Source organism: Patagioenas fasciata, chromosome 21 (assembly GCF_037038585.1).
Source record: "Patagioenas fasciata isolate bPatFas1 chromosome 21, bPatFas1.hap1, whole genome shotgun sequence".
NCBI lineage: Eukaryota > Metazoa > Chordata > Aves > Columbiformes > Columbidae > Patagioenas > Patagioenas fasciata.
The window spans coordinates 1,732,527-1,745,807 of NC_092540.1; the positions used below are offsets into that span (position 1 = coordinate 1,732,527).

General features: G+C 65.3%; 3 protein-coding genes across 3 annotated transcripts; 2 read left to right on the plus strand and 1 right to left on the minus strand.

Annotated features, from left to right (window-relative positions):
• The first annotated feature begins 89 nt into the window (after window positions 1-89).
• LOC136110866 (glutathione S-transferase 2-like) lies at window positions 90-2,274 on the plus strand. The gene is made up of 8 exons (XM_065854559.2): window positions 90-183; window positions 264-339; window positions 956-1,020; window positions 1,106-1,187; window positions 1,271-1,371; window positions 1,586-1,681; window positions 1,760-1,870; window positions 2,105-2,274. Exons 1-8 carry the CDS (start codon window positions 148-150, stop codon window positions 2,198-2,200), a joined length of 663 nt encoding a protein of 220 aa, XP_065710631.1. The 5' UTR covers window positions 90-147; the 3' UTR covers window positions 2,201-2,274.
• Window positions 2,275-2,699: 425 nt separating this feature from the next.
• Window positions 2,700-4,742, plus strand: LOC136110837 (glutathione S-transferase Mu 1-like). Its single transcript, XM_065854504.2, has 8 exons — window positions 2,700-2,815; window positions 3,295-3,370; window positions 3,471-3,535; window positions 3,622-3,703; window positions 3,951-4,051; window positions 4,172-4,267; window positions 4,347-4,457; window positions 4,539-4,742. The coding sequence occupies exons 1-8, from the start codon at window positions 2,780-2,782 to the stop codon at window positions 4,632-4,634; spliced, it is 663 nt and encodes a 220-aa protein (XP_065710576.1). The 5' UTR covers window positions 2,700-2,779; the 3' UTR covers window positions 4,635-4,742.
• A 747-nt stretch (window positions 4,743-5,489) lies between these two features.
• On the minus strand, window positions 5,490-9,813 carry EPS8L3 (EPS8 signaling adaptor L3). The gene is made up of 17 exons (XM_065854752.1): window positions 9,773-9,813; window positions 9,591-9,664; window positions 9,444-9,508; window positions 9,173-9,328; window positions 8,433-8,582; window positions 8,287-8,363; window positions 7,458-7,752; window positions 7,249-7,360; window positions 7,104-7,168; window positions 6,884-6,958; window positions 6,634-6,782; window positions 6,354-6,548; window positions 6,172-6,268; window positions 5,981-6,100; window positions 5,817-5,902; window positions 5,585-5,717; window positions 5,490-5,507 (listed from the first exon to the last, which is right to left on the minus strand). Exons 1-17 carry the CDS (start codon window positions 9,811-9,813, stop codon window positions 5,490-5,492), a joined length of 1,908 nt encoding a protein of 635 aa, XP_065710824.1.
• Window positions 9,814-13,281: the final 3,468 nt, after the last annotated feature.

Here is a 13,281-nt window from a genome sequence, read left to right on the forward strand (position 1 = left end):
GGGGGCTTCCCACGTGTGGCTTGGATTTGGGAACGGGGTGCGCCACCCGCGCCCGCCACGGGAGGGGCGGGGACAGGGGCGGGGCCAAGGAGGGTGCTGGGGGTGGCCCCGTGCACTTCCGCGTCCCGAGCCGGAGCTGGTGGCGCCATGACGGTCACGCTGGGGTACTGGGACGCCCGTGGGGTGAGTGTGGGGGGCAGCACCCCGCTGGGGGGGAAACCCGCATTGAGGGGTGCTGCAGGGGGGTTGCTCTGTCCCCCTAGCTGACCAATCCCATCCGCCTGCTGCTGGAGTACACGGGGACCCCCTACGAGGAGCGACAGTACCGGATGGGACCAGGTGAGAGGGGCGAGCGGCGTGTCACCCCCGGGGTGTCCCTGTCCCCAGGGGTGGCCCTCCCGGGGTGTCCCTGTCCCCAGGGGTGGCCCCGTGTCCGTCGCCCCATTTGTGCTGCGTCAGGGGGGGTGAACCCCCCTATTTTGCAGCCGTCAGGGGGCTTGTAGGGTTGTGGGGCTGGAAGGGTTAATGGGGGGGGGTGGGAGGATTGTGCGCAATAGCAGGTTTTGGGGGTGCTGAGTCTGGGGGGGGGTTATGGGTAAGGTTGGGGGTGCCAGGCTTGAAAGGGTTGGGAGGTAGTGGGGTTATGGGGGTACAGGGGTTGTTGGTTATGGGGGTCACAGTGTTATTGGGGTGCAAGGCTTGTGGTTGGTGGCAGGGCCAAGGGGGTGCCAGGTTTATAGGGGTGCAAAGATGGGGGGTTCCAGGATTAACGGGATGCTTCCTCCCCCCGCCGCGGACCTTGTACCCCGCTCAAAGCCCTGTACCTGCCCACAGTGTGTCGGGGATGGGGCTGACGTGTGGCTGCTCCTGGGGCACAGTGGGGACCCCCCATTGCTCACACCCCCCCGCCATGAATGAGCCAAAACGGGGATCTGGGGGTGCCCCCCCTCCCCAGGCCCTGACTTTGACCGGAGCGAGTGGACCAACGAGAAGGAGAAACTTGGCCTCGATTTCCCCAACGTATGTGATGGGTGGGGAATATGGGGATGGGGTGGGGGTGCATGTGGGGGCACAGGGCTGACCCCCCCATGACACCCCCCTCCAGCTGCCCTATCTCATCGATGGGAACACCAAGCTGACGCAGAGCAACGCCATCCTGCGCTACATCGCCCGCAAGCACAACATGTGTGAGTGCTGGGGGGGTTCGGGGGGGGCACAGCGCCAAGGGGGTGTCCCCGGGGGGGCTGATGTCCCTGTTGTCCCCCCGCAGGCGGTGAGACCGAGGAGGAGTGGCAGCACGTGGACCTGCTGGAGAACCAGATCACGGATTTACGGACGAACTTCATAATGCTCTGCTACAGCCCCGACTTCGTGAGTACCCCCGGGGGGGCACATGGGGGTTCAGCTCCCCCACCCCAAGAGTGGCGTCCCCAACCCTGCTGGGGACATGAGGACAAAGGGGGGTGAAGCTACAACCAGCGCGGGGTGTGCGCTGGGGTGCCCCCCTTGCCTGGGTGGTGCCCCTGGGGTGCTGGGTTGTTTTTTTGGGGGGGGAGCAGCCCCCAACCCAGCTGTGCCCCCCCAGGAGAAGCTGAAGCCGGGGTACATGGAGCAGCTGCCAGCAAAGCTGCAGAAGCTGTCACAATTCCTGGGCTCCCGGAAATGGTTTGTGGGGGACAAGGTATGTTGGGGGGTGCTGGGGGGTTTTGGGGGGGTATCCCGGTGGGGGCTGACCCCCCCGTGCTGTGTCCCCCCCCAGATCACCTTTGTGGATTTTTTGGTGTACGACGTGCTGGACCAGCAGCGCATGTTTGCCCCCGACTGTCCTGAGCTCCAGGGGAACCTGGGCCAGTTCCTGCAGCGCTTCGAGGTGAGTGGGGACATGTTGGGGACACCCCGCTGTCACCCGCCCCGTCCCCGACACCCCAGTGTCCCTGTCCTGGCCATCCCTGTGTCCCCATCCTTGAATCCCCAGTGTCTCCATCACCAAGACCCCGGTGTCCCCATCTCTGTCCCCAGCACCCCAATGTCTCTGTCCCCATCCCTGACACCCCGGTGTCCCTGTTCCCGTCCCTGACACCCCGTGTCCCCATTCTCCCTGCAGGCGCTGGAGAAGGTCTCCGCCTACATGCGTTCGGGGCGCTTCATTAAAACCCCCGTTTACTCACCCTTGGCACATTGGGGCAACACCAAGGAGTAAATAGGGGTGCCCCCCTGCTTCGCCCCCAGCCCCTCCCCTACAGAATAAACCGGGGGGCTGCCCCTTGTCTGGCTGCTGTGTGGAGTGCATCGAGCCACCGTGGGATGCAGGGGAGGGTGGGGGCCATGGGGACCCCTCATTTTGGGGGAGTGCCTCTTGGAAAGGTAATGGGGGGGTGGGTATTGGACCCTCCTGCACCCCAGGATGGGGGGAAGCCGTTCCTCGAACGCCCCCCGCAAAGAAACGGCATCACCACCCCATGTAGACCAGGGGGTCCAAGGTGGGGGGCAGGATAATGAGACCCTGGGAGGGCAGAAAGGGCGTCCCCCATGCAGCTGGCAGGGCGGGGGGGTTGGTCACACAAAATCTGGGGGCACCCAGTGGGTTGTGGGGTCCCCCCATGCAGAGCCCCCAGAATAAGAGGAACCCCTATGCGCACTAGGGGGTCCAAACGATGCCCCCCCAGGCCCGTGTCTCTTTAAGACCCCCCCTAAGCCCCGCCCCCGGGAAAGGGCGCGCCGGCCGCCGGCGCGGGCTATCACGCGGAGAGGGGCGTGGCACAGATCGGCGCTCCCTGCCATGGCGGCGGTTTTGGGCTATTGGGACATCCGCGGCGTGAGTCGGGGGGGCTGCACCGCCCCCCACACCCCCCGGGGAGCCCCTGCTGGGGGGCAGCAGCTTGACCCCCACAGAGCCCCCGCCCCCCTTCATGGGCGTCCCGTTCATCTTGTGGGGGGCCCGTGGGGTTTTCCCGGCTCTGGGCGGGGGGGTCCCCATGCACGTGGAGGGAGGATCGTGGGGATCTCCGTGGTCTTGGCGGGGGGGATGTGGGGGTCCCCGTGCATGTGGAGGGGCCCGTGGGGTTCCCCCGGCTCTTGGTGGGGAGCTACGGGGGTCCAAATGTCCGGGGTCGGGGGGCTGTGAGGACCCCCCAGCACGTGTTTGGGGGGAGCTTTGCTTTTTGAGTGCACTCTCTGGGTTGTAGGGTCCCCCGTGGCTGCGCGGGGGCGTGGCTGGGGGGATTGGGGGGCATGGTGGGAGGGTGGGAGGGTGAGTGTATTTTGGGGGGGTCTCACTGGCCCCCCACCCCCCAGCTCGCCCACGCCATCCGCCTGCTCCTGGAGTACACCGAGACACCCTACGAGGACAAACTCTACAGCTGCGGGGAAGGTGAGGGGTGCAGGGGGGCCCCCGTGTCATCCTTGAGCTCTCCGGCTTTTGGGGGGGCACACGGTGTCGCCAAGCACTCCCCCCGCCCTTCTCCTTCCAGCTCCTGACTACGACAAGAGCCAATGGATCAACGAGAAGGAGAAGCTGGGGCTGGACTTCCCCAACGTAGGTGGTCTCCAGGCTGGGGGGGGCGTGGGGGTGCCCCGGAGTCCCCGTACCCCGGTGTCCCCATGCCTCGATGTCCCCTCCAGCTCCCGTATTTCATCGATGGGAACATCAAGCTGACGCAGAGCAACGCCATCCTGCGCTACATCGCCCGCAAGCACAAGATGTGTGAGAGCTGCGGAAGCTTGGCCTTGGGCTTGGGCTGGGCTGGGCTTGGCTTGGGCTCGGAGTAGGGTTGGGGTTGGGTGGGGCTTAGGTTTAGGTTTGGATTTGGGATGGGCTTGGAGTTACTTGGTCTTGGATTCGGAGCAGAGTTGGAGTAGGGTTGCAGCCAGGGTTAGGCTGGGTCTGGCTTAGGCCTGGTCGGGGTTAGGCTGTGTTTTGGGGTGCCCCCCAGCAGCGCTGTCCCCCGCAGGCGGTGAGACGGAGGAGGAGCTGCTGCGTGTGGACATGCTGGAGAACCAGATCATGGATTTCCGCATGAGCCTGGTGATGGTCTGCTACAACCCCGACTTTGTGAGTGTCCCCGCGCCACGGGGCCCCCCTGCCGCGTCGGGGACCCCTGTGGGGACAGTGCTGTCCCCAGGGGGTGAGGGGACCAGGGTGCCCACCCCACTCTTCCCATCTCTCCTGCAGGAGAAGCTCAAGCCGGGTTACCTGGAGCAGCTCCCAGGGAAGCTGAAACTTTTCTCCAACTTCTTGGGGGACAGAAAGTGGTTTGCGGGGGAGAAGGTACAAGTGGGACCTGGTGAGGGGCGTGGGGGGGCAGGGAGGGGGTTTGTCCTCACCGTGTTCCCCCCTGTGTCCCCAGCTCACCTTCGTGGACTTCCTGATGTTCGACGTGCTGGAGCAGAACCGCATCTTCGAGCCCAAGTGCCTGGAGCCCTTCAAGAACCTCAAGGACTTCATGGAGCGCTTTGGGGTGAGCTGGACCCCTCCATCCTGGTCCCTGGGCGGGGGGACAGGGTGGGACAGGTCCCTGACACCCCCTTTGCCCCCCCAGGCCCTGGAGAAGGTGGCCGCGTACATGAAGTCCAGCCGGTTCCAGAAGATGCCCATCAACAACAAGATGGCCAAGTGGGGCAACAAGAAGGAGTAGTGGGGGGGCACCGACTTGACCCCCCTGCATCCTCCATCACAGGGTGGGGGGGGCACCACCCGCGTGAAACCCCCAATACAATAAAATACTTTAGATGTGGCACCCTGACCCCCCCTCCTGAGTGTTGTGTGCTCCCCTGGACCCCCCCTGGCTTGGCTGGGTTTGGGGGAACACAGGCTCATGGCTGCGGTGTCCCCAGGGCCCCCCCTCGCACCCCTGGGCCCCCTCCCTTCTTGTTAGCGCGTTCCTGCTCACTAACGAGGCAGTGCTGGCAAAGGTGGGGGGGCTTGGTGCGCTGTCACCCGCTGGTAGTACGGAGCTGGGTGAGCTGGGGACAACCGTGACCCCTGGGCCCCGCTTGCTGCCACCACCGCCCCCAGGACACAAGGGGCTGCCCAGGATGTGAACTCAGAGGTGTCCCCTGGGCGCTGCTGGGGGGGTGCCCGCTGTGTCCCTCTCCCTGCTCTGTTCCCTGTCCCACTCCCTGCCCTGCTGGGGTGGCCCACAGGTGACACAGGGACTGCGGTGCCACCCCTGCTGTCACACTCTTTATTTCCCACAGCGGTCACTTTACATTTAGTGGGGTGCACACACATTTCACGGTACCCACCCATGCCCCCGCGGGGCTGCCTGCCCCCCACTTTGCCGTGGGGGGTCTGGCAGAGCGTCTCCCTGGGTGGGGGGTCCAAGTGTCATCAGGGGCTTTGGGGCAGATGTGTCCCTTAACCTCCCAGGAGTGGCTCTCCATCTTGGGGGGGGTGTGTGGGGTGAACTCCCCCAAGTCCTGCGGTGCCAGGGATGCTTCATCCATGGTGGGGACAGTTGGGGACACGGTGCCAGCGTGGCCTTGGTGGCTCAATCCCTGGGGCTCATCTGCAGGGAAAGGAGAATTTTTGGGGGGGGGGGGAACTGGGGTGAGGGGGGTGTGCAGGGCTAAGGGGGTCCCTCACCCCCAGGGATGTCCTGATGGGGGACAGCTTGAAGAGGACGCGCCGCCACTCCTCGGGACACACGGCCCGCAGCTCCTCCGGGCTCATCTGCAGCAGCTGCTGTCCCGTCAGCACCCCCAGACACCGCACCGTGCTGGGGACGGACAGACGGACAGACAGACGGTCAGCCAGGTGTGTGTGTCCCCCCTCAAAATGGAGTCCCCAGGCGGCGGGGGGCTCCAGAGTCACCTACATGCGCTGGAAGCCCTTGTCCTTCAGCCAGGCTGTCACCTCCGCTGGCGAGGAGTCGGGGTGCAGGTTGGGGGGGCTCTCCTGGAGCTGGGGACAAAAGGAGGGGACAGGGGTAGCGCCCTGCCACCCCCTCCTGGTGACAGGGCGAGGGGAGGTGACACCCACCTGGCTGTTGCTGTGTCCCCCGGCTCCATGCCCCAGGGGCTCCAGGATGTTGCTGGGGACGTAGCCCTTGTCCCCCCGCCCGTCCTGCACCAGCCACCATTTCTTCTGTGGGTCCAGGACCTAATAGGGGGTGGTGACATGGGGTGCCCCTTCCAGGGCTCCCACCCATGGGGAGACCCCCCAGTTTGTACCTGCAGCGTGTCCCCCATCCTGACACTCAGCTCCTGCGAGTTCCTGGCCTGGAACTCGTACATTGCTCGCACCATCTCCTGCGCGGGGAAGGGGGTCCTGGGGATGGCGGGGGGGACATGAGCACACAGAGGGGATCAGGTTCTGCCCCCCAGCCTCGCAGTGGGACGATGGGGACACTCACACTTGGTCAGGGTTGTCCCTCCAGCTGGTGGCCGGTGACTGTGGGGGAGCAGAGTGAGAGTCGAGGGGGAGTTGCGGAAACTGAGGCATCCTGTCCCCCTCCGTGTGCTGTACCTGCTGCACTGGGGGGGGCAGCCACCCGTCCGAGAACACGGGGGTGTAGGGGGGCACCCCCTCGCCGTTGGGGTACTCTGCCCTGTGATGAGAAAGTCAAGTGAGTGCTGGTAGGGCTCCCCAAAGCCAAACCCCCCCCATGGTGTAGTGGGGGCCCGGACCCCCACCTGCTCCTGTTCCAGGCAGGGCCGAGGGTTTTCCAGGTGCCGTAGTGCTCGGGGTGCAGTGTCCGCTCCAGCAGCTCCACCGCCCCTGGCTCCAGCAGCGGCGCCTCCACCTCCCGCGCCAGGCTGGGGCTGGGGCTGTGGGCCAGGACCTGCGGGGGACACGGGGTGACACCCGGACATGCCGCGGGGGGGTCCCCATGGTGCTCAGCCCTGGGAAGGGGGGTGGGACCAGCTTTTTGGAGGCACTCACGAAGGAGAGGGCGGTGAAGATGAGGTGCAGCAGCTCCGGGGGGGTCGGTTCACTCACATGCTGGTAGGTCCTGCCCTGTGTGGGGAGGGGAAAAGGGGTCCCCATGCAGCCCCCACTGTCCCCACAGAGCCCCCCATCCCCACACACCCCCCAGCCTGGCAGGGACGTGCCAGATGTGTCCCCAAGCCATTGGAGTCACCTCCAACCCAAGGGGACTCACCATGAGGTTGAGGGTGTATTTCACCTTCTGGAAAAAGTCCACGTAGTCACCCTGGGGGGGCAGATCTGGAGGGGGAGAGAGGGGGGGCTGGCACCGGGATGACCCCCCAGCCCCCAGCCAAGGGCACATTCCCCCCCCTCACCACCTTTGTTCTTCTTCTTCTTCTTCTTCTTCACGTTGGTGTTGGCCAAGTCCAGCACTGCCTTCAGGCGGCTGACGAACAGGTCCAGCTCATCCAGCACGTGGTTCAGGATCTCCTGGTTGGAGATGGTCCAGGATGGGACCCGGTGAGTGCCGGTGGCGGGGGGGGCGCTGGGGGTGACCCCATCCAAGGATGTGTGGGATGGGACTTACAACATCTCGATCCACCTCGGGGATGACCTGGCCTTTGGGGATGGTCCGTGACATCAGGGTGTCCGGGAAGCCTGGTGACAGCAGAGGGTCCCAGCTCTGCTCCCCCTCACCCCGCTCCCACTTCGGGGGAAACTGAGGCACACACCCCCCGCCCCGTGACTCACTGTAGTCGGAGGGGGGCAGCCCACGCTGGGGGGGCGCGGAGAAGTCGGGCGTGGGGGTCTCTGCCCAGCGCTCCGGGGCCGTGTAGGATGGGGGGGGCAGGCTGAGCGGTGTGTCCAGGCTGCTCTGGGGCCTGCAGGGGTGGGGAGGGGGTCAGGTGGGGGGCTGAGCCTGGGGAAGGGGTACGGGGGTGCAGGGGGTCTGTGCCCGTGGGGATGGGGTATGGGGGTGCAGGGGGTCTGTGCCCATGGGGATGGGGTATGGGGGTGCAGGGGGTCTGTGCCTGTGGGGATGGGGTACGGGGGTGCAGGGAGTCTGTGCCTGTGGGGGTGGGGGGGGCTTAAGTCCAGGGATGGGGTATGGGGGTGGGAGGTGGGTATAGGGGAGTGCGGGGGTCTGTGCCCATGGGGATGGGGTAGGAGGGGGCACTGAGCGCAGGGATGGGGTACTGGGCCAAAAGCAGGGGGAACCCCCCCCCCAAGGAGGGTGCTGGGGGAAGGGGTCTCTGGAGGGGAGCAGGCAGAACAGGGGCTGTACCCAAGGGGTGGGACATTTGAGGGACACAGGGGTAGCATGGAATTACCCCCCCAGCTTAGGGGGGCACAGTGGGGGGGGGAGCAGGCCTGGCTTTCCCCGAGAGGGTGAAGAACCACGTACCCCCCCTTACCTGTGCCCATAGTGACCCCTCTGCTCCTCCTTCCGCTGCTTCAGCACCTTCTCCAGGCTGCTCCTCAGCACCTCTGCCTGCGCGGGACCACCACATCAACCCCCCCAAACCCCGGGGTGCTGCCCCCCGCCCACCCCAGGACTCACCCCCGGCTGCTCGCACTGGAAGAGCAGGACGCTGCTGCCGGGGGGGCTGCGCTCCTGCACGCTGATGCTCAGCACCGAGTCGTAGCTGCAAGTGTCCAGCGCGGCCGAGCAGCCCTGGATGCTGCCCAGCGGGTAAACGTCCAGCTCCTCCTGCCGGGGGGACACGGGGTGCTCAGCGCCCCCGGAATGGCCAGGAGGGGTAAAGGGCTAAGGGGGTGCACGGTTAGAGGGGTGCAAGGGCGTGGGGGCTCATAGGTTTGGAAGGGTTAATGGGGGGTGGGAGGATTGTGCGCAATAGCAGGTTTTGGGGGTGCTGAGTCTGGGGAGGGTTATGGGTAAGGCTGAGGGTGCCAGGCTTGTAGGGGTGTAAGGGTCGGGAGGTAGTGGGGTTATGGGGGTACAGGGGTTGTTGGTGGTTATGGGGGTGCCAGTGTTATTGGGGTGCAAGGCTTGTGGTTGGTGCCAGGGCCAAGGGGGTGCCAGGTTTATAGGGGTGCAAAGATGGGGGGCCTACCAGGATTAATGGGGTGCCATGGCTGGAGCGGGTGTTGGGACCAAGGGGGTGCAAGGGCCATTGCGGGGGGGTGCCAGGATTAGGGGGGTGCCAGAGCTGGGGGAACACCCAATTTACGGGGGTGCTGGGTCTGCAGTGGGTGCCATGGCCAAGCTGGGTGACATGGCCGGCGGGTACAGGCTTTGGGGGGCACCAGGCTTTTTGGGGTGCCATGGCCAGGGGGTACCTTGCTCTCCACATCCCTCAGCACCAGGTCCTGGTCCCTGACGTGCAGGATGACGTTCTGTCCCCAGATTTTGCCCTGGGCGTCCAGCAGCTTGAGCCGCGCCAGGCAATCCTCGGCGCTGCGCAGGTCCCGCTCCAGCCGCAATGTCAGCAGGTGCTGGGGGGACACGGTGCCAGTGTCACCGAGTCACCCGCTGCCACCCCATGCTCGGCAAACTGGGACCGCTCTGGTAAGTCTGGGGGGGACTTGGGGTGGTTTGGGGGGCTCCTACCTCGACGTGGTGCTGGAAATCGCTTTGGGGTTTGAGCAGGTTCTGGATGTAGTCCTTGCGCTGGTCTGAGGGGACACATGGGGTCAGGGGACAGGGACAGGGTGGGGACAGGAGCAGGGGGTATTTGGGGTGCAGTCGTTAACTCACTGTAGATGCTTTTCCCGCTGGGGCGGGAGAAGTTGTTGGGGTGTCGCAGTGCGGAGCTGTCGTCATATTCGCTCCTGGATGGACGGACAGATGGACATTTGTGCCTGCACATGGTTCCCTGTCCCCACCCAGCCCTCGGGGGTCCCACAGGTGGGAACAACCCCCCCCCGCTGGGTACTCACCGGGCCAGGGGGCTGCTCCAGCGGCCGAAGGGGTCTCCCATCTTGCGGGGGTCCTGGATGGGCATGGTCCTTATGTCACCCCCAGTGTGCCCCCAACCCCCTTGTGCCATCCCCCCCCTCCAGGAGGGTGACATCCCCTGCAGGACTCCCCTGCCCACCCATCTCCAACCATCCTGTCCTATCCCAGACCCAGGGGGGGTTCACCCAGTGGCTGGAGCCAACCCCCCTGTGTCACGAGATGAGGTCCCTGTCCTGGGGGACACCCGGGTCCCTCCGCTCACCGCAGTCCCTGTGCCGCTGGCTCGGCCGCCCAGGCTGGGAGCGCGCAGGGGAGGGTGGCACAGGTGGGGACAAGGACTTGACGTCGGCACCGCACCCGTCTGCTCTTTGCCCCGTGGTGGCTGCTTCGAGGCAGGGCGGGGGACAGGGACAGGGAGGGGGACAGACACCTGCCACAGCCGCCACCACCCGCCTCTCCCCGGGGTGCCCACCCTGCCGCAGGGCTTGGTGGCCTTGGGTGCACCCGCGTGGGACAGCACCCAGGTGGGACCCCCACCCCAGGGCCAGCCTGTCCCCCACCCGGGGCTGAGCTTTGGTGACATCCCGCATGGCAACACCCACCCTCTGTCCCCGTGCCCGGCAGGTGACCCCGGCTCGCCCCGAAACTCCGCCAGGACAAGCGTTTCAGGGTGGTTTGTGACACAGAAGGGGACGGATCTGGGTGGGTTAAGGCTGGTGGCAGCAGGGTCACTGTCCCCAGCGCCCTGGGGTCACCTTGGGTGTCCTGCCCTGTCCCACAGGGTCCCCTTTGCTGGATCTGTCCTTGGCACCCACAGGAGCATCAGGGACAGCTCTGTCCCCTTTGTCCCTGCGGTGGGGGGACACTGGTGGCCATGTCCATGGGACCGGGGTGACCCACTGGCCCTCCCTGCCCAGCACAGCGAGGTGGGGTTTGGGTTCATTTTGAGCCTTTTGGGCTCATTTTGAGCCACTTGGCTTCTCTGGGCTCATCCTGGTGCAGCTTGAGGGGGGTGATGGGTCAGCTGGGCTGTGGTCACCGTGTCCCCAAGGGTGTCACTGGCTGTATGGGGTCCCATCTGTGCCCCAGACCCTCCCCCACCCCGGCTGACCCACTCTCTCTATTTTACTTGCAGGTTTTTGGGCCAAAAGGTCCCCACAACGGAGGGACCATCCTGCACCCCAGCGTGTCCCCCAGCGCAGGCGGTGACACCCCACACCCCTTCGGGGGTGTTTGGGGACCGTGGGTGCACAGATACGAACAAAACCGAGGGGGCAAGGTGGGGGGAGCTGGGAATGGACCCCAGGGAGCGGGGAGGGGGTGTCGGGGCTGGGGTCGTGCCTCAGTTTCCCCATTTCAGGGAGGGGCCGGGTGCAGTCCCCCCCCGCGGCCACCGGGGGGCAGCACGTCCGCACATCGCCCTTGTCCCCAGATGTGTGACACCCCCCAGATGTGAAGCCTCTCCTATATAGGGCCCCAGATGTGCCCCCAGTGCCACCCCATGTCCTGCTGGCACCACCGACCACACCAGGGTCCCGGGCGCTGGGGACATTTGGGTGACACTTCTCGGGGTGGAGGGACATAAGCGCTGTCGGTGGGAGGAATCCGGCTCTTTATGGCACCCGTGGATGGGGGGTGAGTTTGACGCCCCCTCCCAAAGCATCCACGGCACGGGCAGGACCCTCCCCATCCATGTCCGACTGTCCCCATCCATGTCCGACTGTCCCCATCCATGTCCCACCCTCCGCGGGGACAGCGTGCTCGCCCCGCCCCTCCCAGCTCCTCCCAGTCACCCCACTGGGTAAACTGGGAATGGCGCCAGCTGCAGAAATATAAAATCATCTCATTTTTATCTGTTTTCCTCTCCATTCCTGGCCAGAGGTGACACCTCCCTGCGCAGCCCCACAGCTGCTGTGTCCCCCCTCGCCCTTCGCAGGCTCGGGAAGTCCCCAGGGGCCACCAACTCCCTTGGGAAGAGCCCAGGGTGATGCCAAAGCCTTTTGCCGTTTTGGGTTTAGAAACCCCCAGTGTCAAAATCAATGAATTTGCCCCAAAACGCAGCAGTTCTGGGGAGGACAATGACCCCATCCTGCACCCCCTGTAAAGCTGCTGCAAGGGGACACCCTGACCCACCAAGGGGACAGCCTTGGGGACACAGCCGGATGCCCCGTGGGGATAGGATCAGCCCCCACTTCCAGGGACAACCCGGGGCTGGTGCAGATTTGGGGGTGCCCAGGCGGGGCAGGGGACTTTGGGGCCGCCAGTTCCTGGAATTCCCGGTGACACATCGCTCCCAACCAGGTGCCACCGGGGCCGTGGTGGCAGCTGTGGCTCTGGGCGCCGGCCAGCGGCACAAACCGCCGGCCAGCCGGGATCCGTCCCCACGTCACCGAGGCCGAGCACGGGGCGGACCGCGGTGTACCCGGACCTGCTGCCTAATTGCTGGGGACAAGCGGCTCCCCATCATTTTGGGGACGTGTGGGGACTGTTTAACCCCTCGGGAGCTGGGAAGTTGTGTCAGGTTGTTCTCCCCCTGGCTGGAGGGACAGGACAGCGTGTCACAGCCCCCAGGGTTGGGATGTCCCCTCGGTGATGCCCAAACCCACAAGTCCTCCGTGGGGTCTCTTTGGTGGCGATGGTGACAAGCTGATGTCCCAACCATCATGGCAGCCAGGCTTTGGTGCTGATTTGGGGTGACACTGGGGAGCTGGTGCAACCCTGGGAGCCATTGCGGGGTCCGTGTCACCCCGTGGGTCCCTTTGCCATGGGGACTCTCTGAGGGCTGCGTCTCCCCCTCTGCCACCCCTGGAGGTCCCATCTCGGTGGTCCCACCAAACCTTTCGCTCCCTTGGGAATGTTCTCGGCATCACCCAAAGTCCCCTGTGGGTCCCAGCCCCGAACCCCGTGCCCCGTGGGGCGTCCTGGTCCCCATTGCTGTGGGTTTTCCCAGTTTTGCCACTGGGTCCCGTCTCTTCGGAGGAACAAGGTGAAATCTCTGGGGCTTTTCTAGCCCGTCGGCTTTGCAAAACTCCCCCCCGGTGACACCCCTGAGGGTTCGCAGAAGCAGCACCCCAGAAACAAGCCACCTCCTCCGCTTCTTAACCTGCTGCTGATCAGTTCTTTCCCTCTCTCATTTCCAGAGGGTGATATTTTACCTCCCGAGAAGCAGCTGGTCCCACAGCTTTGGCCACACACACGGGAAAACATCTCGCTCTTGGGGTGAACAGGGAGAAGCGGTGTCCCCATGGCCACCCCTGTTTGTGTGGGACCCGTCCTGCTTCGCTCCCCACCGTGCCCATCCTGGCACCACATCCCAGCCACATCCCGGGGAATTCCAGAGGTGGTGGGGACCGAAAGGGTTTAATTAGAGGTGACGAGGCCATGCAAACGAGCAGGTGACAGCTGCTGTGAAATCCTGGAGGCTTCGGAGGTGCCGGTTGGTGTTTCCCACGCTGTGGGTGCTGGGTGGGAGCAGCCGGAGATGGCTTGG

Coding starts and splice junctions, on each gene's coding strand:
- LOC136110866 (XM_065854559.2), top strand. CDS start 148: ATGACGGTCACGCTGGGGTACTGGGACGCCCGTGGG. Junction 184..263: donor GGTACTGGGACGCCCGTGGG/GTGAGTGTGGGG, acceptor CTGTCCCCCTAG/CTGACCAATCCCATCCGCCT. Junction 1,021..1,105: donor TTGGCCTCGATTTCCCCAAC/GTATGTGATGGG, acceptor ACCCCCCTCCAG/CTGCCCTATCTCATCGATGG.
- LOC136110837 (XM_065854504.2), top strand. CDS start 2,780: ATGGCGGCGGTTTTGGGCTATTGGGACATCCGCGGC. Junction 3,704..3,950: donor CGCCCGCAAGCACAAGATGT/GTGAGAGCTGCG, acceptor TGTCCCCCGCAG/GCGGTGAGACGGAGGAGGAG. Junction 4,268..4,346: donor AGTGGTTTGCGGGGGAGAAG/GTACAAGTGGGA, acceptor CTGTGTCCCCAG/CTCACCTTCGTGGACTTCCT.
- EPS8L3 (XM_065854752.1), bottom strand. CDS start 9,813: ATGGGAGACCCCTTCGGCCGCTGGAGCAGCCCCCTGGCCCG. Junction 6,269..6,353: donor AGGGACAACCCTGACCAAGT/GTGAGTGTCCCC, acceptor CGCCATCCCCAG/GACCCCCTTCCCCGCGCAGG. Junction 6,101..6,171: donor GGATGGGGGACACGCTGCAG/GTACAAACTGGG, acceptor ACCCCCTATTAG/GTCCTGGACCCACAGAAGAA.